This window comes from Crinia signifera, chromosome 1 (assembly GCF_055691185.1).
Source record: "Crinia signifera chromosome 1, ASM5569118v1, whole genome shotgun sequence".
NCBI classification, from domain to species: domain Eukaryota; kingdom Metazoa; phylum Chordata; class Amphibia; order Anura; family Myobatrachidae; genus Crinia; species Crinia signifera.
Window position 1 is genome coordinate 259,553,703 of NC_139217.1, and position 25,607 is coordinate 259,579,309.

Sequence of the window (25,607 nt, forward strand, 5' to 3'; positions counted from 1 at the left end):
CCCTTATTAGGAAATATTCAACAGTACAGTCTCAGCACTAACCAAGGAGACAGGGGTCTGTACTGTTGTGATGGATATCCTCAATCGGGTCCAAACTGTGCACCAAATGCCGTGTAAAGATTGTAAACTGGGGCTCAATGTGTTTCTCCGAAGTAGCCCGAAGCAGCCAATCAGCTTCTGTCATTTATCTACTACAGTTTTTAAATTACATCTAGATGCTGATTGGTTGCTTTGGACAACTAATCCACAACATCGCTCTCTTTGGCGTGATACGTTTCCCTTTTAATTACACTGTTCAGTTAACCTGCCCTCTAATAACAGTAGTAATGACAACATTTACATCTCCAAGGACACAAACACCTATTATGCTGCCTGTAAACAGGGTACTTCATGTACACCTTAGTTTTTCTTCTTAGAGAGAGCTGCATTTGGTATTACAAGATTGTTGTCAACCCCCATTCTTTTGAATGTATATCAAGTCTAGGAGGTGTATTCAGTGACACGGTGAGGGGGGTTTGTAGGACGACGATGGCTTATTTTAGGCGATAAAAAGCCATCCTCGCCGTCCAACCCCCTCACCGTATTCAATGTTTGGAAGAAATCCTTGCCATCCTCTGAAGGGGCCTTATTTTGGTTCACTCTTTCTGACAAAATCCTTCTTAGATGGACAAAACCATGTGCACTGCAGGTGGGGCAGATGTTACTTGTGCAGAAAGAATTAGATTTGGGTGGGGTTTTACTTCAAAGTGAGATCTATATTGCAGTGTAAAAATAAAGCAGTCTATATTTACCCTGCACAGAAACAAAATAACTCACCCAAATCTAATTCTCTCTGCATATTTTACATATGCCCCCCTGCAATGCACATGGTTTTGTCCATCTAAGAAGGATTTTGTCAGAAAGAGTGAACCAAAATAAGGCCCAAGGTGAGGATTCCCTTAAATGGCGAATTTCACTGCAAATGCAGCGAGTCTGCTGTATTTTGTTGCGAGCCCCACTGTTTTGATGGGCACACTTTCTGTTTCCACCTAGCTGAAAAGAACCAGCAAGGTAGAAACGGCGAGTGAATGGGAGGCAGTGGAAAACTCTGACGGTGAGCTATCGGCACTGCTCGCCGTCAGAGCATTGAATACACCCATAGGTCTTAATAACATAATCAAAACTAACCTTAAGGCAGCATTTGTCATTAGTATTTCCTGGTTGCAGTTACATGGGATAAATCGGATGCCACATCTTATCCGGGGGAGCTCAGGGCAAGTCGGCCTAATGTATGGGGGCCTTTAGAGTTTGGGTATGGCATGATAAGCATTGAATTGAATCACTAAGTGCATATGTGCCACAATGTAAGATCCCTGGAAATTTGGATGTTTAAAAGTGGCAATCATCCAACGATTATCCTCAGTTATCACAAAATCTTTTTGGTAAGCTTTTCTTTTCCACTACAATTTTAGTTGCACTGATTTCTCCTTTTCTTCTACACCCACTGTCTATTCTGTTTCTATAATTGTTTTGAAATTTAGTGGAATGAGTCTGTTCATTGACGTCAGCATCATGAGATGTATGTGCTTTACTTGCACTCAGCTGAAAATGTTTGTAGACTATTTCAATCAACCTGTGTTTTTTGTCATATTTTTCTTGTTACTAAATCTTCATTCAGTAAAAATGTTGGAATGTAAACAGTGGTGTAACTAGAAATGTAGCTCCCCCTGCAAAAAGAATTCTGCCCCCCCCCCCCCCCCCCCCAATTTTTGGTAAAACAACACACTGACAGTGCAGGCACAGTAAACAGTCCCCCCACACATTGCTCCAGGTACAGCCCCCTTACACATTGCTCCAGGTACAGCCCCCTTACACATTGCTCCAGGTACAGCCCCCCCACACACTGCTCCAGGTACAGCCCCCCTACACACTGTGCCAGGTGCAACCCCCTTACACACTGAACCAGGTACAGCCCCCTTACACACTGAACCAGGTATAGACCCCTTACACACTGAACCAGGTACAGTCCTCTTACACACTGAACCAGGTATAGCCCCCTTACACATAGCTCCAGGTACAGCCCCTTACACAATGCTCCAGGTACAGCCCCTTTACAAATTGCTCCAGGTACAGCCCCCTTGCACATTGCTCCAGGTACAGCCCCCTTACACATTGCTCCAGGTACAGCCCCCTTACACATTGCTCCAGGTACAGCCCCCTTACACATTGCTCCAGGTACACTATATATTTAAAGTAAAGAAGGAGGGAGTGTGAGGAGGGATAAGAGAGAGAGGGAGATGCCAGAGAAAGAGAGAGATGGTATTACCTGACTGGGGTCCAGGCCAGGAGCAGAAGAGGGCTCTGATATAGGCGGGCCCTTCCGGCATTAGGCCATACCCCCTAGCGACTCAGAGGTCCCGCTGCTCCATTTAAATATTGGTCTAAAAAACGAGGCCGTGGCACCCTCCAATGACCAGCACTTATAACCTGCAGCAGCACCCTGTGCCCTGTCCATGCTGTATGTGCACTGTTGGCAGGGGAGCAGCCACCCGCACTCCCCACCCCCAGAAGACGGGGACACATCAGCCTCCTCCCTCTAGCCTGCGATGCCAGCACTGCAGCAGTGCTCTGCTCTCATCATAAGCGGCTGCTGCTGTGTGCGCTGTACAGTGGCAGAGCAGGCTGCTGCAGCTCACACAGGATTCCTACCTCCTGCTCCGGGACCAGCGCCATGACCCTGTGCCCCAGTGGCGCTGGCTCCCCCTGTCAACGCTAGGGCTGCGGAACCCTAGTTACGCCACTGAATGTAAAGTCATTAATTTAAAAGGCTAGATTTGCCTTTTGGTTGCTACTCAAAAACATTGCACCAACTTGTGATTTAAAAAGGCATACCATATTTTTTTGTTTTTATCCTGTAAAAAACTGTTTATTTTAGTAAACAATAACATCACTTCAAAGTACAATAACATCACAGTCCAAAGAATTAATTAAAAATTGAAAGTTTATGTACTGGAACTTTGTTTATCTCCACAGGAACAGGAGAGAGTGGAAAGAGCACATTTATTAAGCAGATGCGTATCATTCATGGATCTGGGTTCTCGGACCAAGATCGCACAATGTATGCCCAACTTGTACATCAGAACATTGTCACCTGTGCCCAGTCTCTGGTGGGAGCTATGAACACCCTTCGGATACCTTATATCTGGGAGGAAAACAAGGTAACATTATGCTTTAGAAGAAAAAAATAAATGACAAAAGTCATTTTAATACACATACAGGAACGCTATGGGTGTTATTCTGATTCACTCGGAAAGGCACAATCACTCTCTAATGAACAAAACCATATGCACTGCAGGTGGGGCTGATGTAACATGTGCAGAGAGAGTTAGATTTGGGTGGGGTTTGTACTTCAAACTGATATCTATACTGCAGTGTAAATATAAAGCAGCCAGCATTTACCCTGCACAGAAACAATAAAACACCCAAATCTAACTCTCTCTGCACATGTTACAGCAGCCCCACCTGCAGTGTATATGGTTTTGTCCATTAGAGAGTGATTGAAATTAAAATCTTCTAGTGTGTATGGGATTTAACTGTCTGGTTGTGAACTGTAATCTATTATTATTATCATAAATTTATATGGCGCCACAATGGTTCCGCAGCAAATGACAACACATTGATGAGTAAAAAACAAGACAATAATGAATCACAGTACAAGGCAATTTAGGACAAGTACGTGGTAAGAAAAGACAATTCAATCAGGGGACAGAGATACATTCTAAGAAAAGCACATGAGGAGAGAGGGCCCCGCTCGTGAGAGCTTACATTCTATGGCAAAAATTCACAAACTCGTTATGGAGCCTAACAGAAACCACTGGAGACCCATGAACATCTATGACATCAAGAGTGGTCTGCTACCAGCCAGACTGATGCAGAGATGAAGTGCCAAATTTCTAGAATATACTGGAAGGCTTGAGAGCACTGGCACAATGTACCAAAATGGGTACAGGCTGAGAGTAATACTGTAGGCTCCAAAACAGACCAAAAGCATATCCAGTATATGGAAGCACAGCACTGGGTAGTATCTACAACAGTAGCAATGATGTAATGGCATCTTTGCACTGACAGTCAGTTAGTGAAGGAGATAGGCATTTTATCAGGATCCAGCCACTTGATACTCCATGTAAAGCTTTGACTGAGCAAGGTTTCGGCATGTTGGTTGCTCCATCAGCTGACTTGAGAACAGAAGAAGGGTCAGGTGCAACATGCTGGCCAGGTTTTATGGCAGTTGCTCAAACACAATCTGGAAAATCATCAGTGGTTATGAATCCTGGATCTACAGGTTTGACCCTAAGGACAAACAACAGTTGGTTCAGTGAACACCAGTTGGCTTTGTGACACCACAGATGTTCCGACGTGAGAGCAGAGTGGCCAAGCAATCAGTGCCTGTTTTGTGGCCATGGCTGGTCATGCAGCTACCGTACCTGCCACAAGTGCTGAAAGCCATTTCCAGGAACTAACCAAGTCCAGGAAAGCCCTGGTTCTCCAGGAGTTTGATCATCTACCATACAATCCAGACCTGACCCCTGCAGTTTATGTTTGTGCTCACAAGATGTGTGGCATTCATTTCCCTGGAAGCTGCACTAAGGATATTCATCTACTATGTAGAAGACAGGCTGGTCCAGCTGCTTGCATGCACTCAAGTGGTTTGAGTGCATGCAACTTTGCATAGGTCCCTCTGGTGAATACTTTGAAAACATGTTATGTTCACTTTGTTTGAAAATATAATACTTATTGTGCCTTCAGAAACTTATTGGAGAGTATTCATATATACAAGGCTCGTTTCCACCCTTAAAAGGGCGAGTGCTATATTTTTTTTTCATTTTACTGTCATTGTTATACATTATTATGCTATCATGTTTTCTTTTTTCCCTTACAACCAACAAAATATATATATTGTAAGTAACAACTTTTACTTAATATTTGGTTGTTGTTGTTTGTATGTATGTATGTTTGAATGTATGTATGTATGGGGCATACTTGCCTACTTCTAAAAACTAGTTACAGGAAGATTATAGTCTGTAGTTGTATGCAGCACAAGAAGTGTGGCATGCCCTTGAGAAGGCATGTCATGTTCCACATATGGGCATGTGTAAGCTTAAAAATGCTTGTTGCTAAATATTTCTACAGGATATATACTGTATTGGTATTATAAAATTGCTGACTGTAATACTGGATTCGTATTTGCATCTATTGCTGTAATATTTATTTTCTTCTCCCTCAGCACAATATATATGATAAATATGATGCCTATGTGATAAATTCCAAATGTTATTTACCTTGTGTAAATTCTTACTTAAATGATAATTTTTGGGAGAAAAACCCCCCCACAAATTTTAAAACTTTTGAATGTATTTAACTTAAGATTGCTAATAAAACATTTCACAACTCACACACACACTAGCAGCTGAGATAAGAAGACACAGATCACAGGGATGAGCTGTTTTCTCTACTGCCAGGAGTCCCACAAGGATTTGCTGAGAGTTGGATAGCAGAAGCTGATGAGTTCGTATAGAAGTCATGCTGCAGCCACTCATACCCTTTTCACACCAGCCTAAATTCCTGGGTCCCGGAAACAACCCACTTCTCACGCTGGTGTGTAAGGTTCCCAGGCCAAAATCCCAGCAAAATTTCCTGGGATTTCAGAGCAGGGTTGTTCCCGTGTTCAACCTGTGGTCCTGGTCGGTGTGAAAGGGGTATGGGTACTAACCCGGGTTGCTGCTCCTCGGTGCGTGCGGTCAGGCTGGGGATCCACAGAAGCGGCGGGCGCAGATGACAGGACAGGCAGCGGATGAAGTTGATGCAGCTCTTCGGTGCCCTCACTGCAGCCGGAGAGCATCATCATCTGTGCTCACTGTCTGACCTGTCATCTGCGCCCACCGCCTGTGTGGATCCCTGACCTGTACCGAGGACCGGCAACACGGGGCGAATACTTCCACTGCCTCTGCCGCCATCCCACCTCCTGCCCGCCTCCTTCCTACACCAGAAAATGCAGGGACTTTTATGGTGTGAAAGGGGCCAACCTGGAAATGCCCCAGTATGATCCCTGGGCCATATTCCTGGGTGGGTCCCTGCATTTTCTGGTGTGAAAGGGGTATTACTGTCCTTGCCCACAAATTTCTTGGTGGTCCCCTTTGGTCATTTATATTGCAGGGCAAATAAGAGCTTCAAACATAAAATATATGTCTGCCAATGGCTGGCAATACTGGCTGCCTGAAGGATTCTTGGGTACTCTTTACCTAGAACGGCGCCCATCGCGGTGATCGCGACATCGCGGGCAGTACATAAACGGCCGCGACGCGATGCCCGCGATCACCGCGATTTTCCCATAGGGAACAATGTTAAAAACCCAGATTGACCGCGATTTTGCATTCAATGCCTCAATGCCCGCGATTTTCACATAGGAATCAAAGTTAAATGGGCTACAGAGCCCAAATAGGCAGAATTACCCCTTAAATGTCCCCCCAATTTTTGTACGCCACCCGACGATCCACGCGAACCCGAAGTGTGGCGAGCGCAGCGAGCCCGCGAGGGGCGGCGGTACGCGTCCTCCGACCTTTTCATGCCCTACTATCCACGTCGGCGTGGAGTTGAGAATAGAATAGTGTGGCGAGCGCAGCGAGCCACCGAGCCCGAAGCGTGGCGAGCGCAGCGAGCCCCGCGAGGGGACGCGGATACCTTCACAGGTAAACGCGTCCCCTCGCGGGCTTCACAGGTGTCCGCTTTTCGCCACGGATACCTGTGAAGCCCGCGAGGGGACGCGTATAACTGTGAAGGTATCCGCGTCCCCTCGCGGGGCTCGCTGCGCTCGCCACGCTTCGGGCTCGGTGGCTCGCTGCGCTCGCCACACTATTCTATTCTCAACTCCACGCCGACGTGGATAGTAGGGCATGAAAAGGTCGGAGGACGCGTACCGCCGCCCCTCGCGGGCTCGCTGCGCTCGCCACGCTTCGGGTTGGCGTGGATCGTGGGGTGGCGTACAAAAATTGGGGTGACATTTAAGGGTTAATTGTGACTATTTGGGCTCTGTAGCCCATTTAACATTGATTCCTATGTGAAAATCGCGGGCATTGAGGCATTTTAAAGTAAAATCGCGGTCAATCAGGCTTTTTAACATTGTTCCCTATGGGAAAATCGCGGTGATCGCGGGTACACGATTTTTATGTACCCGCGATGCCCGCGATGACCGCGATTTTTTACCCCCGACGCCCGCGATTCTAATCGCGGGCGCCGTTCTAGGTAAAGAGTACCGATTCTTGTTTATAGCTTAAAACATAAACTTTGATTTGAACAGCTCCTTCTGACTATATCCTCTTGTTTCCTTGTAGGTAAATGAAAAAAAGATCAATGGTTTGGATGTTTATAGTGTACAGAAGCTAGAAAAGCAGCATGTTACTGCCATTAAAAAAATATGGAGTGATCCGGGAATCCGCAAGTGTTTTGAGAGGAGAAACAAATTCCAGTTACTTGACTCTGCCTACTAGTGAGTGCATGATAACAGAAAACTATCTATGAGAAATTATTTATATAATAAAGAGAACTTACATCTCTCCATACATTTGCTATGATCCTAGGCCCCTCCTCTAAATGGCTTGGATCACTGTGGTTTAAAGTAGTGCTTGTACCAGTTGTACCGTCAATTGCAATTGGATGATGTACGACATTCTTTCTCCAATCAGGTGTATCTCCACAACCCTTGTTCATTTTCAAAATGAGCTTCATGCAAAGTTGTGAAGGACAGAATTTGTGGTGTCAATACAGTAATTCACAAATAGAACCCCCCCCCCCCCCTGTTTAAAGAACATATTAATATACCTACATGAAAACCATCAATAGATGATCAACAGAACCAATTCATACTGTGGGCTTGACATTTGTGGCTTGAGTTCTAGTTTAAGGATTGCCATTTGCATTTCAGATATATAATTTGCTAGAAAAGTATTTTTAAATATTACAATTTAAATATTATCTTTGTATGGAAAAATAGTTTAATAATTTAATAGTTTAGTATTTCATTTAATCTAAAAGCTCACTACTAACATACAAGGTTTCCTCCAAAAAGAAAAAAACATGGTTGCACTGGCTTGCAAAAAAAACTTTTTTTCTTACTGAATTAAATTCAATTTTGCTATGTTACACATTTTATTTGCAATATATGTTTATAGTAGTACCAACAAAAGACAAACACATTTGTAAGCTTACAATATCCAATGGGCAGATATAGAAAAACAACCATAGAGTTCAGTACAATAAATCAAAGATAAATACAAATGAAATCATAGTCAATGAACAAAAAAAAGCTACAGGCACACAAAATAGTAAAGGAACAAAGGGCCTTATTCTAGTTCACTCTTTCTGACAAAATCCTTCTTAGATGGACAAAACCATGTGCACTGCAGGGGGCAGATGTAAAATATGCAGAGAGAATTAGATTTGGGTGAGTTATTTTGTTTCTGTGCAGGGTAAATACTGGCTGCTTTATTTTTACACTGCAATATAGATCTCACTTTGAAGTAAATCCCCACCAAAATATAATTCTCTCTGCACAAGTCACATCTGCCCCACCTGCAGTGCACATGGTTTTGTCTAAGAAGGATTTTGTCAGAAAGAGTGAACTAGAATAAGGCCCAAAGTATAGAAACAATCAAAACATACAATGAAGAGCAGATAAGGTACAGGAATGGAATTTGGGGAGAAGGGCCAAGTTCGAAATGCAGTTTTTTAAGCATCAGAATAAAATCTAGACAAGGGAGCAAGGAGGTATTAAATTACCTGTGTTTCTCAACTCTGAGATATAAGTCATATCCTTATAAAGATCTATCCTAGCAAATAATTCCTTTAGAGAAGGTGGGGTCACCAACTTCCAGAAATTTGAGTAGAGATTTTTTGGTACTTGTGTATTATCTGGGCGCCCGATTTCAAAATTGTATGCCTTCACTTAAGGCATACAATCAGATGCGATTCGACGCGATTTGCGGCAAAATCGCGTCGAATCGCATGCGACCAAATCGGCCGCGATGTGACGCGATGGACCTGATTTTTCCATAGGAATCAATGTTAAATGTTCCCAAATGGTCCCTGAGACCCGATTTACCATTAGGGGCAATGTTAAATGCCCCCCCCCATGGCCCCCCCATTTTGGTGTATGCCCCCTCATTGTTAACGACACCCCACCATCAACACCAACCCGAAGCGAGGCGAGCATAGCAAGCCCGCGAGGGGTGGCGGTACACGTCCTCTGACTTATTTCATACCCCCACTATCCACGTCGGCGTGGAGTTGACTTTATAAAGTGTGGCAAGCGCAGCGAGCCACCAAGCCCGAAGCGTGGCGAGCTGACGACAAAAATGAGCCCGAAGTGGGGCGAGTGAAGTGTGGCGAGCGCATGTAGTTCGCGTCCCCTCACGGGGCTCGCTGCGCTCACCACGCTTCGGGCTAGTTTTCGTCGGCCGCTCGCCACGCTTCGGGCCCAGTTGCTCGCTGCGCTCGCCACACTTTATAAAATCAACTCCCCGCCGACGTGGATAGTGGTGGTATGAAATAAGTCGGAGTACGCCAAGGACGATTTACCATTAGGGGCAATGTTAAATGCCCCCCATGGCCCCCCCATTAGGTGTATTAGCCCAAATGCGGTGGTACGCTTCCTCCGACTTATTTCACACCCTCACTATCCACGTCGGCATGGAGTTGATATTATAAAGTGTGGCGAGCGCAGCGAGCCACTGGGCCCGAAGCGTGGCGAACGGCCGACGAAAACGAGCCCGAAGCGTGGCGAGCACACGTAAACTACATGTTAAATAATCTGCGTACCCTCGCGGGGCTCGCTGCGCTCGCCACACTTCGGGCTCGTTTTTGTCATCCCCTCGCGGGGCTCGTTGCGCTCGCCACGCCTTGGGCTTGGTGGCTCGCTGCGCTCGCCACACTTTATAAAGTCAACTCCACGCCGACGTGGATAGTGGGGGTATGAAATAAGTTGGAGGACGTGTACCGCCGCCCCTCGCGGGCTCGCTACGCTCGCCACGCTTCGGGTTGGCGTTGATGGTGGGGTGTCGTTAACAATGAGGGGGCATACACCAAAATGGGGGGGCATACACCAAAATGGGGGGCCTGCCCCTAATGGGAAATCAGTTCTCAGGGACCATTTGGGAACATTTAACATTGATTCCTATGGAAAAATCGGGTCCATCGCGTTGCATCGCATCGCGGCCGATTTGGTCGCATGCGATGCGATTCGACCCGATTTTTCCGACCCGATGCCCAGATAATACACAAGTACCGATTTTTTTGTAAAGCCCATTGTACAAATTTAACGGACAAAAAGGAAGAATCTGCGGAGACTACACAGCCCAAAACTAATGAGAAAGAGAAATAAAATCCTCTCAAAAGTGTACATCTCTACAGTCCCACAACATATGTAGGGGGCAACCTACAGCTGATATGCAGCACCAACAACTATTAGACACAGCATGAAACATTTTATCCAATATGTGTGATCATCTACACCAGTGGAAGTCATGATAGTCGCAATCACTAAATAGCTGGCAGAGCTTGCAAAGGAATTATCAAGTGGGCAGATCATTCAATCAACAGTTTATAGCATGAGGAGAGGATATGAAATTGGCATATAGTTGCCAGGCACTGCACCAGCTGGCCAACCCAAGAGACCTCTTCAGTCATACTGTACAATGACTATATAGGTGGTAAAGCAACACGATTCATGTAGGCATTCAGGACCCAAGACCAAGTGTGTCAGGACCACCTACATAAACAGCCTATCAAAAGTCTATTTGGCATCAGTGTATAGAAGGATAACTGGGTCAGGCCTACTGGTGGATAAATGTATCAGATCTATAACTTTAGTAGTTTTTTTCTAAGCTTCCCTTTCTGGGAGAAAGCCCACCTGATCCGTATGTATAACATTAGTAAGCATAGGCGAATCTAGGGGGTGGTCCAGGGGTGCACTGGACCACCCATTAGCCCATTGTAGCTGAGGGATGGGGCTTTCCAACGAGCCCAGCCCCGTGTCTCTAGCCCCCTGGGAACCGGAGATACTGCCAGGCAAATCTGGAACGTTTTCCCTATAGGATAACATGGGACCCGCTATTCCGACCCCCACACAGTTCAACGGCTGCCAGTTCCCCCTTCGGCATCACTGAAGCTCAATGTTGATCTTAGCCAAACCCAAATCGCTGGGCCTTCAATCTGATACCAGGCTGGATCCATATGGGTTAATTGGTTCCAGGGATATTGAGGTTAAACAGTTTTTTCATTTCTTAAATGTAATTTCATGACTGTTTATGTTCTTTAAGGGCAGATTTCTCTGGAACCACACAGCCCAGTTTCACGGGACCAAAATCATTCAAAGCCAACTCAAAAGTTCTTCAATATGATACTGGTCTCGTAAATGGGTCAGTTGGTTCCGAAGATATAGCTGTTTGGTTAAAGGGGGTAGGGAGAGGGGAGTGGTTGTCTCTCCCCCTCACACCAGAAAATGCAGGGACTAGGCTGGTGTATAAGGGGTCAGCCTGGGAATGTCCCTGCATGTTCCTGGGACCATATTCCTGGGTAAATCCCTGCATTTTCTGTTGTGAAAGGGTAATATTTCAAACAGCCGTGACCTGCAGTGCCTGAATACAGTCGGGCAGCCCCCTGCTCTCTGCCCAGCTGTCAATGACTGTCACCCCTGCAGCTTCCGCTCCAATTCTTCTCCCCGCTTTCACCTCAGCCCACCCCCTTAATCATGTGGTGCCGGCGCCCGACGTGCTCCCCCGACGTCACGCACAACAACAGCGCGCACAATATTTAAAATGTCCACTCTGCTAGAGGGGACACCAGGAGGGGAGTGGGAGCGTGCTCTGCGCTGCGCTCTGCTCCTCTCCCCATAGAAGCAGCTGCACCGCTCTCTCCGTGCAGCAGCAGTGAAGGCTCATATAAAAATTTACAGTAAGTGGCACTTTTGGGGGCATTGCTTAAGGGACGCTACAAGTGGCGGTATGTGGGGGCATTACGCATAATGTGTGGCTTAATGTGTAAGGGGCATTACGGTGTGCAGCATCATGTGTAAGGGGCATTATGTGTGCAGCATCATGTGTAAGGGACATTATGTGTGCAGCATCATGTGTAATGGGTACTATGGTGCGCGGCATCATGTGTAATGGGTACTATGTTATGCGGCATCATGTGTAATGGGTACTATGGTGTGCGGCATCATGTATAATGGGTACTATGGTGCCATCAAGCAAGAACCCCTTAGCAGCGAGCAGGTAGGTAAGCAGCACTTATGTAATGGGATTACGGTTTGTTATATAGTATGTAATGGGCATCATGATGTGTGGCACAATGTGTAATGGGCATTATGGTGTGTGGCCTTATGTGTAATTGGCATTACAGCGTGTGGCTTTATGTGTAATGGGTATTACGGAGTTTGTTAATATGTGTAATGGGCATTACTGTGTATGGTCTAAAGTGTAATACCACACACCTTTTTGTGATGCCACGCCTCCTTCCCATGAGGCCACGCCACCTTTTTGCCACGCGGCTATGCGTCGCAAAGGTCCCCCTCCTATTATGTCTAGATCTGCGACCACCCATTACCATATTTCTAGATTCGCCTATGTTAGTAAGTAGAAATGAGGAGTTTAGCAAATGAATGTCCATAATGAGTAATGATATCGGGCAATAACTGGAGCACTTGGCTGGGTGCTAGCCTACCTTATGAATAACTGTAATGTGTGCCTCAAGGGTTTGAGGTGAAAAAAATGTTTCCTGTGATTGAACTAAAGTCCAGAAGCAGTTCAGAGAGAAAGAGAGCCTGGAATGATTTCTAATATAGGGGCTGATTCCAAATTTGCGCATGTGCATTGGCGAATTACACATTTCCCTGCCATTTATTGCAGGGAGGGAGGGCTGGGGGCATGCAGGGGGGGGGGGGGGCGGCAGGAAGGGAACCCGTAGAAGCAGGCATGGCGATGCCTGCTTAGGGCAGGTGGCTCACATCAGTACCCGCCCCCTCTTTGGCAGACTCTGAAGGAAATAAAAGTCAGTTTAGACTGACTTTTATTACTGAAGGGGAGAGAAATCATTTGATGGTCAATGACCATCGAATGGTTCATCTCCCCTTCGGCCACATTCGGGGTGATGTATTCGGGTTCACATACCCTTGCATGGACGGGCGACGTTTATGGGCTTGCTAGGAACTACGCTGCTTAGCGAGCCAGTGTGAATTAGGCCCGTAGTATGTAACAGAAAGCCATCAGGGCCTGTTTTTTTCCTGATGCAGTTCATTTGAGTGCTTCCTCCAGCTCGGTCCAGGTGAAAGTGAATTCTAACCATGGACTATCATCTACAGCCCACATCACGTGTGTATATATGTATATATATATATATATATATATATATATATATACATTGGAGGAGGAACCGCACTCAGTCCATTTAAAACAGATACAGGGTGGTGCTCCACTTTAGAGGATTATCCATCCCAATAGTAGCAATTTTAGAGAGAAGCAGGCACTCACCAGCACCAGGTCTGAATGATGTCCTGATGAAACTTGAATAAAACTGTCTGCTTTGCACAATTCTCAGTGCTGGTGAGTGCCTGCTTCTCTCTAAAATTGCTATATATATATATATATATATATATATATATATATATATATATATATATAGAGAGGTGAGGGCAGAGGCACTCCTGGGACTTAGTAATAAAAGAGGCAGACAACAATGTCCGTGCTTGTTGTCTGCCTCTTTTATTACTAAGTCCCAGGAGTGCCTCTGCCCTCACCTCTCTGTAAATTGGCAAGTCTTGCCTCTCATAGGCACCCGGGCAGTTGTTCATTATAGAGACTACTCTTGAACTGGAGTGCCGATCCTCCCCTCCCTATATATATATATATATATATATATATATATATATATATATATATATATATATATTCAGTGGCATAACTATAGGCCCGCAGCCCCCGTGGTGGCGGGGAGGCGCTGAGGGGGTGTGGGTGCCGGGGGGGGGGGGGGGGGGGCTTGCGGGACTATTATTAGTTACTCACTGCCAAGTTCTGCTGCCAGCACCTGTGCCAGGTCCCAGCTCTCCCGGCTACTGCTGCAGCCGCAGCGCTGCTAATACAAAAAGAGATACTCGGAAAATGGCTGCTCCCTAACTGCAGACAGTTTTTCGTCTGCTGTGTGGGGGCAGCCATTTTCCAAGTGTCACTTCTCAGTACTAGCAGCAGCAGCCGGGATAACCGGGACCAGGCACACACGGTTGGATGCGGCAGGAGGTAAACCTCCCCCCCCCCCCCTGCCGCCGCACAACACCCCCCGCACCCCGGCTCCCCTCCGCGCTCCCCGGCTCCCCTACACACTGCCTGGCAGCCCAGGTAACGGCTGAGGTAACGGGGGTGGCGGGGGGGGGGGTGTTGGTTTACCCTAGGGGGGGGCGCCCCCCTGCATTTTCGGGGGGGGGGGGGGCGCAGAATTATTAGTTACACCACTGTATATATTTATGCATATATTGAGTCAATAATCCATGGACATAAGACGACACTTAGTATAATAAGAATAGGGAGTAGATGCAATATCTTGAGAAAGTGTCCATGTAGGTAGCATGGGGCAGTGGCAAGGGGTTGCGCCCATGTGAACGGCCAGCATTTCATGGACATCCCCATGAAAACGCTGGGCCTTCCCTTGGGAATCTGGCGGTGATGTGGGTGCAGAGACATCAGTGGCCCACCCTATTCCCATACAGGCAGCACGCAAATCTAAGACACCATAGAGGTGTCTTAGATCTGCAAGCGTTTGAAAAATCATTAGATGGTCGTTGATTTTGTCCCTGCATGCAAGGTTGCTAATGGATGTTTATTCTAAACATCCATTTGCATGTGTGCGGGGATATTGGGCGTGCATGCGGGGGTGGCGTTTAGGAAACTCAAAATTTGCAGCTTTGCGAGTCAACTAGAATAACCTCCCATAGGGGTACCTTTGAAATCTCTAGTGGGTCCTATTGCCTGAGGTCCATCCTCTGCTCCAGAGGCCATTTGCAGACCATGCCTGGATAGCATGCTGTATGACTCTCTAGCTGTTGTGAAACTACAAGTCCCAGCATGCCCTGCCACAATTTTGCTATTAGAGAATGCTACAACTGTGGCAAGTCATCCTGGGATATGTAATTTTACAACAGCTAGAGAGCCACAGGTTGGCATGGCCAGTTCCAGACTGCATGCTCGAAATATACATTGTTACTCCATTGAACACGAGTGCTTGGTTCGCATCTATAGAAAATACACCAAAATTCTTATGGTTAGTCCAGTGTCTGTGTTGTCTTATCAGTAACCACACCCATTAAATATGGCCCCTCTCCACTGCATGACCCCAGTGGGCCCTTTATAGCCCTGTCTAACAATGGTTGCACTCTTATATTTTAAAATAAAAAGAACCATATTGAATTAGAATATTTACGCTAAAAAGAAAACAAAGCTTTTTCTAACTCAGAGCCAATTTACCCCCTATACATTATATGCAATTCTGCAAGTTGAATTATCAGGAAATAGATGAACAGGACGCAGTGCCCATAATTTATATTCATGTATAATTGGATGTGGGAAACATGACTGTAGTTTGGCATTTACTGTTATGTAACATATTATGTTTAATAATGGAATATTAAGCCTTGTTTATCTCATATGCAGTTACCTGACCAACTTGGAGCGGATCACACAAGATGAATACCTGCCAACAAATGAGGACATTCTGAGGATTAGAGTGCCAACTACAGGAATCAATGAGTATTGCTTCACTGTGGACAAAGTTAACCTTAGGTACAAGAGCTAGGGATATTTGCATGGATATGATACTTGCATCTGCTTGTGAATGGGTGATGGGGGAGGGAAGGGGCGATATTGCATAGGTTGAGTATAGTATTGGTGCTGTGTGTCTCTGTAAATAAGGACAGATGAGGATCCACATGGCGATGTGTCAAGATGTATACATTTTCTGTGTCTGAGTAATGGGGTGAATAAGCTGATAAATTTACAGCTGAAGATAATATGTGCTTTCCTAATTTGTTTTGCATATATTTGTATGTCTTAGCAAGAATTTATTCAAGCCTGAAGCTGGTAATACATCTACAGATGTGAGCCTCTAGCCATGCCCCCAGCCCCCTGGCTGCGGGAATAGACACTGTGCGCATGCGCACAGCGTTTATTCCCCGCTGCTTAGCAGCTGACAGGGGGGACTCCCAACAGCCCCCCCACACCGCGAGACACTGCCGCCCGCGGGTGGGACAGCGGGACAGGCCCTGACAATCGGGACTGTCCCGCTAAAATCGGGACTGTTGGGAGGTATGCATTTGATCTCATCCATTACCAGGTTTTTGTTCTAACCCGCCAGATCACACAATAAATCTGTAGATGTATGGCCATCTTAATAGCGAATGTGCAATCTGCGATCAAAACAAATATTTGTTATAGTGTCAGCCGGACCCCGCGCATGCGCATTACCAAATATGCACATGCGCTGTAGGCCCACCATCGGACAGGGGCCGAATTCAGACCTGTGCGTGTGTCTGTATCAGACCCTATAAGAGATGAATGTGCTGCACTTAAGACTAGAGAGGCAAAGATCTGTGCCCTTATATAGTTATATAAGGGAGGACAGGCCTAAATAGGAAGACAAACAGGAAGCTACATAGGACCTTATTCTGGTTGATTCTGTGAGTGCATGCGAATGGTAGTCACACGCACGCAGACATGCAAATATTAGGCCCATAACAAATGCGAACGTGAGCATTCGCAACGGTGCCCAAAGGGGAGTGGACTCAAAGTATCCACATACTTGCGTGCTTCTACACACATTGCTGTGTCCACAAGATCATCGCGTGAACAGCCTCTGTGGGTGATTTCATTCACAACTATAACAATATGCACACAGTCAACCCATTCTCAACCCATTAGTTAATTTGACTAATTTCATTGTGTTTATAGGAACTAATTTACTAATACATAACAGCCATTAAAAAGACTAATGCAAGTGTGGTTTAAAGGAATTAAACATATATGTGAGGTTTAAGGTGTTTGGCCAGGGCTGCCAACTCAGGATGCTGGCAGCTAATTAAAATGCAGCACTGGCTGATGAGACAATCAGAGCTCGCTTACCGGCAGCCGCTCTGATTGGCTGCTGAAACGCAAGCTCTGATTGGTTCAAAATCCTGGGTTGAATAAGCCTACGCTCTTGGGCCTGCGTTGTTCAGCACAGTGAGTGCAGTGCAGCAGAGGCAGTCGGGGGGGGCGGGTTTTTCTTTATTTATTTTTCTCTTTTTTTTTTTACACTCTGCAGCCTGCACGGATCTGACTGATCCGTGCAGACTGCCTCCACAAATTCGTATTAGCGGCCGTATATACGGCCAGCTAATACAAATAGTTACGCCATCGGAGGGTTACAAAGCAGTCGTATTTGACTGCTTTGTAAATCCCCCTCCGGAACATGACTTGTCATATGACGTATGCAGTCGTAGCCATTCATATTAAGAATACGAATGCAACTTTTTGCATTCGTATTCTTAGTAAATTTCCCCCAGAGTGTTATGGGAGAAGCAAGGTCCTCTAAATTGACACAGTAAATACAGGTATACACTTCCATGATGTTAAATGTACTAGTATTTGAAGCAAAAAAACTTCACCCAACTTGTAGTAATTGTTATCACCACTAACTGTGTACTACATTCTCTCTAGGATGGTGGATGTTGGGGGACAGAAATCAGAGCGAAAAAAGTGGATCCATTGCTTTGAGAATGTAAATGCTGTCATCTACCTGGCATCACTCAGTGAATATGACCAACAACTGGAGGAAAACAGGAAAGAGGTACAACACATACAGTATAAATTCAGAGTCCCCTTAAACACACAAAAGTCCCCAAGCACTCTATTTATTGTATAAATAAATTGAATCTATACTTGATCATAAATAGTTACTTTCTTTATACAATGTATGTCACTGGGGTAAAGATAGCGTTTTTGTGAACCGGGCTGTTTTTAGACCAGATGGGGCCAAAGGCAGAGATCAACAGTGGAGTCTCCTGTTATATGAACAGTGCATGAATACAAGTACATAAACATCCATATGCACAATACAAAATACAACATCATGTATTCATTTAGCTTGCTATGGAGGTGCTAAATGCAGCACAGTTTTCCATAAGACTGATAGGAGCCTCAGAACACTACTGTATGCTGCTGTAAGACCTTGCCCTATCTACTCTCATGGCCAGATGTATCAAGCTTCAAAAAGTGATACAATGGAGAGTGATATACAACCAGCCAATCAGCTCCTAGCGTTCATGCTACAGGCGATCCCCCGCGAGTCCCCCGGGACCTTATCTGGGCTTCAGGGTTGCACGTGATCACATGTGGCCCTTTTTTGCATGTAATGATCACATGCAACCCCTGCTCCCTGCCTCCAGGAGGAGGGTCCGTGGTCAGATGTCAGACCTGCATGCCGGTCCAACCTCCAGCTCATGTTCGATGTGCATGGGACCACACATAGGACCTGAGAGCACTTCATATGCACCCGATTGGGGGCCTTATTTTGGTTCATTCTTTCTGACAAAATCCTTCTTAGATGGGCAAAACCATGTGCACTGCAGGTGGGCAGATGTAACATGTGCAGAGAGAATTAGATTTGGGTAGGGTTTTACTTCAAAGTGAGATCTATATTGCAGTGTAAAAATAAAGCAGTCAGTATTTTCCCTGCACAGAAACAAAATTACTCACCCAAATCTAATTCTCTCTGCACATGTTACATATGCCCCCCTGCAGTGCACATGGTTTTGCCCATCTAAGAAGGATTTTGTCAGAAAGAATGAACCAAAATAAGGCCCTTAGTCTGTTGCCTCCATTCCCTCCTGACATCACGACAGTGCTTGTGTAACATAGGGGGAAATTTACCAATATGAAAAACCTAGTTTTTCGTATTGGTATTTTCCCTACGACTGCATACGACTGTTTAAGTCGTATGCAAAGTCGTGTTCCGGAGGATCAGTTACAAAGCAGTCATATACGACTGCTTTGTAACCCTCCGATGGTGTAATGATTCGTATTAGCGGCCGTATATACGGCTGCTAATACGAATTATTTCTAGCAGTCTGCACGGATCAGTCAGATCCGTGCAGGCTGCATGGTGTAAAAAAAATAGAAAAAAAAATAAATTAAAAAAAAAAACGGCGTGGGGTCCCCCCCACAGCCGAAACCAGCACCAGGCTGACAGAGCCTGGAGCCGGTAATTAAAAATCAGGGAACCCGACAAATAGGGGTTCCCTGATTTTTAACAACCAGCCCCAGGCTCCTGCTCCGGGGCTGGTTCCCAAAATACGGGGGACAAAATGACTAGGGGTCCCCCGTATTTCAAGAACCAGCCCCAGGCAAAACCAGCCAGCGGGTAATGCCACAGCCGGGGGGAGACTTTTTATGCAAGTCCCCCCGGCCAAAGCATTAACCCTACCAACCAGTCAGCCTGGCCAGGGGCCCTGGGGGAGTGGGGACCCCCCCAATAAAGGGGTCCCCCCCCTCCAGGACTTACCTGACCAGGCTGAAGCCTGGTGCTGTCCTCGATGCCCCTGGGCGGTGGGCATCGAGCTGATGGTTTTGTGTAAAAAATAGAATAAAAACCATTGTCTTTTACTGGTGAACTATGAGTCCCAGCAAGCCTCCCCCGCAAGCTGGGACTTGGAGAACCACAAGTCCCAGCCTGCGGGGCATTAAAGGGCCCGCTGGGTCTTGTAGTTCCACAGTAAAAGAAAGAGTTAAATAAACACACTGACACACGTGAAAAATAAAAGTTTAATACACACATTACACATACATACTGATACTTACCTTTCTTGATCCCGTAGGTAGCCCTGGTCCTGATGTCGTCCATGTCGGCTGTCTGCGTCGTCCTCCAGGTCCATGTCGACGGTCCGTGTCGTCCTCCAGGTCCATGGCGGTGTCCGGGTCCGAAGAAATCCATGTTGGAGCTGTGGAAGGAAATCCTACTCACCTGGTCCTGCGCTGAAGAAGTCTTCTCTTGATCCGACATAGTCCAGGTAATCTTCCTGCTGTCGCCGGTCCCCGCTGTCTGCGCTGTCCGTGCATCGCGCTGAGGAGAGATGCTGAAGTTTCATATTCGGCGCCTCTCCTCAGACTGAATTCTATTGGCCGCCTAGCAGGCCAATCAGGAGCCGAGAAAGTCGGCTCCTGATTGGCCTGCTAGGCGGCCAATAGAATTCAGTCTGAGGAGAGGCGCCGAATATGAAACTTCAGCATCTCTCCTCAGCGCGATGCACGGACAGCGCAGACAGCGGGGACCGGCGACAGCAGGAAGATTACCTGGACTACGTCGGATCAAGAGAAGACTTCTTCAGCGCAGGACCAGGTGAGTAGGATTTCCTTCCACAGCTCCAACATGGATTTCTTCGGACCCGGACACCGCCATGGACCTGGAGGACGACACGGACCGTCGACATGGACCTGGAGGACGACGCAGACAGCCGACATGGACGACATCAGGACCAGGGCTACCTACGGGATCAAGAAAGGTAAGTATCAGTATGTATGTGTAATGTGTGTATTAAACTTTTATTTTTCACGTGTGTCAGTGTGTTTATTTAACTCTTTCTTTTACTGTGGAACTACAAGACCCAGCGGGCCCTTTAATGCCCCGCAGGCTGGGACTTGTGGTTCTCCAAGTCCCAGCTTGCGGGGGAGGCTTGCTGGGACTCATAGTTCACCAGTAAAAGACAATGGTTTTTATTCTATTTTTTACACAAAACCATCAGCTCGATGCCCACCGCCCAGGGGCATCGAGGACAGCACCAGGCTTCAGCCTGGTCAGGTAAGTCCTGGAGGGGGGGGACCCCTTTATTGGGGGGGTCCCCACTCCCCCAGGGCCCCTGGCCAGGCTGACTGGTCGGTAGGGTTAATGCTTTGGCCGGGGGGACTTGCATAAAAAGTCTCCCCCCGGCTGTGGCATTACCCGCTGGCTGGTTTTGCCTGGGGCTGGTTCTTGAAATACGGGGGACCCCTAGTCATTTTGTCCCCCGTATTTTGGGAACCAGCCCCGGAGCAGGAGCCTGGGGCTGGTTGTTAAAAATCAGGGAACCCCTATTTGTCGGGTTCCCTGATTTTTAATTACCGGCTCCAGGCTCTGTCAGCCTGGTGCTGGTTTCGGCTGTGGGGGGGACCCCACGCCGTTTTTTTTTTTATTTATTTTTTTTTCTATTTTTTTACACTGAAGCCTGCACGGATCTGACTGATCCGTGCAGGCTTAAAGCAAATAGAACAGGAAAATGGTGTTCTATTTTCCTGTCGTATTTGCGTGGGTGTTTTACACCACTAAGCAGCCGTATTGTCAGTACGGCTGCTTAGTAAATCAGAAACCACCATTCTTTTGAATGGTGATTTCTGTCGTATTCTATCGATGGTGTAGACATTCGTATTTGTAAATACAAATACGAATGTTCCATCTTTAGGACTACGATTTGTTGTATTTTTGGGATTGTAAATCCCGAAAATACAAATTCGTAAAAAAAAGGTGTATTTCTCCCTACGAATACACCTTTTTTCTACGAATCCATTTTGGTAAATTTCCCCCATATTGTACAATCATTTTACCATCATGGCACAACCTCTCTGTTATGTGTGTTTCAGAAATCACAATCAACAAAGCTTATTAGTCGAATGGAGAAATTAAGCTATGAGGAAAGATTAAGCAGTCTGGGACTATTTACACTAGAGAAAAGACGTTTAATGGGGGAGATGCTCAATATGTATAAATACATTAGGGGCCAATATAAGGAACTGTCAAACACCCTTTTTTCTACTAGAAAGGAATCTAGGATGAGAAGGGACGAGTTTAGATTAAAAGATTTTGTTCATCTAGAAGAAAAAAATTCTTTAGTCAGAACAGTCAAACTTTAGAACTCACTTCCTGGAGAAGTGGTGTCGGCAGACACTCTAAATACTTTTAAAATAAGGTTGGATAAACATTTATTGGTTAAAAACATCCATGGGTATGAATAAGTAACATAATCTGTCTTTAAAATATCGGCACATACTCTACAACAAGGGATAAGCTATTATAAACATAGGTTGAACTAGATGGATGCAAGTCTTTATTCGGCCTCACCTACTATGTAACTATATATTACTAGTGTAATGGTCTTGAGTTTCAGATCCAAATTAGGACCCTGAGGCTGTAATGATGAGAACATCAGGAATTTGGTTGATTGTAGATAACTCCTGCAAATGAATCAGTGTGGACCAACAGGTAGGAAATATTGTGGCCCACCATAGTTACTGAACCAGGGTACTGGAACTCACCAGCCATTCTCTGGCCCCCAGGGAAAATAACTTAGTTTCAGCCCTGAACTCTAGAACCATGAAACTGGAACCATTTAACTAGGAACTGATGGGTAGATTTATTAAGCTCGGTGAAGTGATAAAGTGTCTGGTTTTTATCACCGGCCAATCAGCTCCTACTCATTTTTCAAACCAAGCCTGTTACTGCACAGTTAGGAGCTGATTGGCTGGTGATAAAAACCAGACACTTTATCCCTTCACCGAGCTTAATAAATCTACTCATGAGAGAGCTGAACAGATGGCATTCAGCAAACTGTAACCAGTCTCAAACTTAAGGGCGGTGATAATGTGCAAGGTGATAATGCACAAGCCAATCAGTTGTGTTTGAAAAATGAGAGTTAGTAGCTGATTGGCTGGTGCATTATCACCTTCCATTTTATCAATTCTTTATCACAACTTCATCACTTCACCAGGCTTAATGCAATTACCGCTCTGTTAGAAGTGCACTTCCCAGGAACTCAAGCTGGCCAACTGAAATGTGTCTCCTAAGCTAGGAAGCCACGTCTCAGCACCCTGGTCTGGCTCAACCACCAAGCTAGTAAAAATATTGATGTATATTTGCTGAGATGCTGAGAACTGATTTAATGAGTAGAGAGGCAACATGCAGGTGAGATAGAAAACAGTACTGAGAAACGCTGATGTTGCCGTGCACTAATGCTGCAGGGTGAAGGTGGGAATACTGTAATAAAGTTACAACAGTAGTGCTGAGGAGCACAGGATAGCTGGGGTCGGAAAGAAAAACACTAAGGAGTTACAGTAGTTTTTCTGATAAGGACTGAGCCACAAATGCAGGTTTAAATAGGGACTGCTTGTCTAAAGAAACCCATGTCGACCTTTTGACTGTCGACCTAGACACTATCGAACTAATGACCTGTCGAGCTAATGACCTGTCAAACTAACGACCTTTCGACCTAGAACCATGTTGACCTTTTCCCATGTTAATCTAGACACATGTCAACCTTTTCCCATGTCGACCATCATGCTGTACACCAAATGACCACATCCCCTTTAAAGTTGGCCCTGAAACCACTATTAGGCCTGAATGAATGGAAAATATTAAAGTACAGTGACCAAAATTTTATGTAACTTACTCAAACATCAGCCCGAACCAGTCCATTAGAATGTACTATATTTTCAAGAATTAGTCACTTAGGCTATTATTCTATTTCTTTCTGGCCTAGAATCGTATGCGCGAGAGTCTGGCCCTATTTAGAAGTGTAATGGAATTGCCTTGGTTTAAAGAGACTCCAATCATTCTGTTCCTCAACAAAACTGACATATTGGCTGAGAAAATCTGCATCTCTGATTTAGCAACATACTTCCCGAAATTCAAAGGTTAGTCCTAAGAGCAAGATACGCACCCATGTGACAGCTAACTGTTGGCTCATAGATTTAAAACACACAAGTCACTTCTCTTAAAAAAGGGGAACCAGTGTCTATCTATCTATCTATCTATCTATCTATCATCTATCTATCTGTCTGTCTGTCTGTCTGTCTGTCTGTCCACATAACTTGTCATAATAGCACAAGTCTTTTTTACCAATACACACAGAAAATGTCTTTATACCAGATATATGAGATTCTATATGATAAAAGGCTAGTGCTGCTCCTCAACTCTATGGTAAAATTCAAGTGTTTAGCATGCTGGCAGCCACTAGGTGGCACACAATGGAGCATTTCAAGTGTTGCTTCGGTCAACACGCACAGCCGCCAGAGATGACATTACTGTTATGTTCCATCATTTTGACGGGCTGGTAACTAGTCTATAATATAATGCTTGCGCAAGATGAGTAATTTGTGCTTTGTGATCTAGGTCCCCGCCATGATGCCGGAGCCGCTACAAAATACATAATGAGATACTATGAAGAGATCTTTCTGAAAACAAAAATACTTGATGTTGTGGGAAAGGTGAAGAAGGATGGAGCCCGCACACTTTATGTCCATGAAACCTGCGCCACAGATACACAAAACATTCGCAAAGTGTTTAATGATACAAAGGAAGCAGTGCTCAGAAAGTATCTTATAGAGTTTGGGATTGTATGACAGATGCTTCTGGACTCCTACTGGTTTGGATGGGTCATATACCAAGGACAAGATGAAAGTGCTGGTCTTTTACATCATTGCCTCTGTTTATAGGTTTTGCAATTTATTACCTTGACTAAGATGGTGTCTTTGAGAACATTGATTTCAAATGGTTCACAGAATTACCGAAGTGAATAGGGGCGATTGGAAGACCAAACAGAGGCTCGGGGTACTCCATGAGTACTCCTCACGTGGGACATGTGAGCAATCCAGCCATCCACATTTCTGAGTCTAATATTTACATTTGGGAAAAAGGGGAATTGATCAAAGATCCATCAAGATTTATACTAGTTGGACCAGTTATTAACATTTAAAACAGGAAGTTTTTTGTGCACATTTTAACCTGACACAAATAAGAGTTATAAGAGTTTTAAAGCAAACATCTGAAATATCCTGGGCTTTATCCATTGTTGTGCCCACAGCAAACTTCCCTTGATAAAATAGAGTGCTAAATCTATAACCAACTCAGTTTCAAGTGACTTATGGCTAAAACCTAGAACCTATAAACCCAAAAAGATTTGTGTTTTAGTTATTTTTTCAGAATTCATACTGTATATAGTTTTTATCATTGTACTTTTATCATTGTGCTCATTTTGTGAAAGTTTATATTTTTTTATTCCTGAGAGTGATTAGAACACCTCAGATGTAACATTGTTTAAACTTTTTAATAAACTATTATTGACTGAGGAAAAGGTATTTGCTTATAATAAATGTACACAACTCATAAACTAGTAAGAAGTCAAATCTATTTTAACATTTAACCTAGTATCAACATATACTGTAATAGGAAATCTGAATTAGAAGCCCAACTCTTACTGGGTTTGTAGATTCTAGGTTTTATGACCCTTTGTGCATCTAATTGAGGTGGTTACAGGTCCAGCACAGGAGATAATCCATTTTCTTCCATATACTTCCCACAACTTACTGTACTGAGAAGTTGTGCTCTTTCAGGCTGTGTCATAGAATGACATATAAATAGTTGCAATCCATCTGGCTCAGGTCAGTACTATTATAAAGTATTCAAATCTGTTTAAATTTACAATATTGTATTTCACGTGTATAAGATTCATATACACCGCACGTAATAATGAACTTATA

General features: G+C 45.1%; 1 protein-coding gene across 1 annotated transcript in view; it reads left to right on the plus strand.

Annotated features, from left to right (window-relative positions):
- GNA15 (G protein subunit alpha 15) overlaps window positions 1–25,088 on the plus strand; it is a 44,623-nt gene extending 19,535 nt beyond the window's left edge. Inside the window, exons 2-7 of the mRNA XM_083158294.1 lie at window positions 3,013–3,197; window positions 7,368–7,522; window positions 15,726–15,854; window positions 17,766–17,895; window positions 23,609–23,762; window positions 24,241–25,088. Of these exons, the coding sequence (XP_083014420.1) occupies window positions 3,013–3,197; window positions 7,368–7,522; window positions 15,726–15,854; window positions 17,766–17,895; window positions 23,609–23,762; window positions 24,241–24,470 (983 nt within the window). The 3' untranslated portion in view covers window positions 24,471–25,088. The remainder of the gene's footprint in view (window positions 1–3,012; window positions 3,198–7,367; window positions 7,523–15,725; window positions 15,855–17,765; window positions 17,896–23,608; window positions 23,763–24,240) is intronic.
- The last annotated feature ends 519 nt before the right edge of the window (window positions 25,089–25,607 follow it).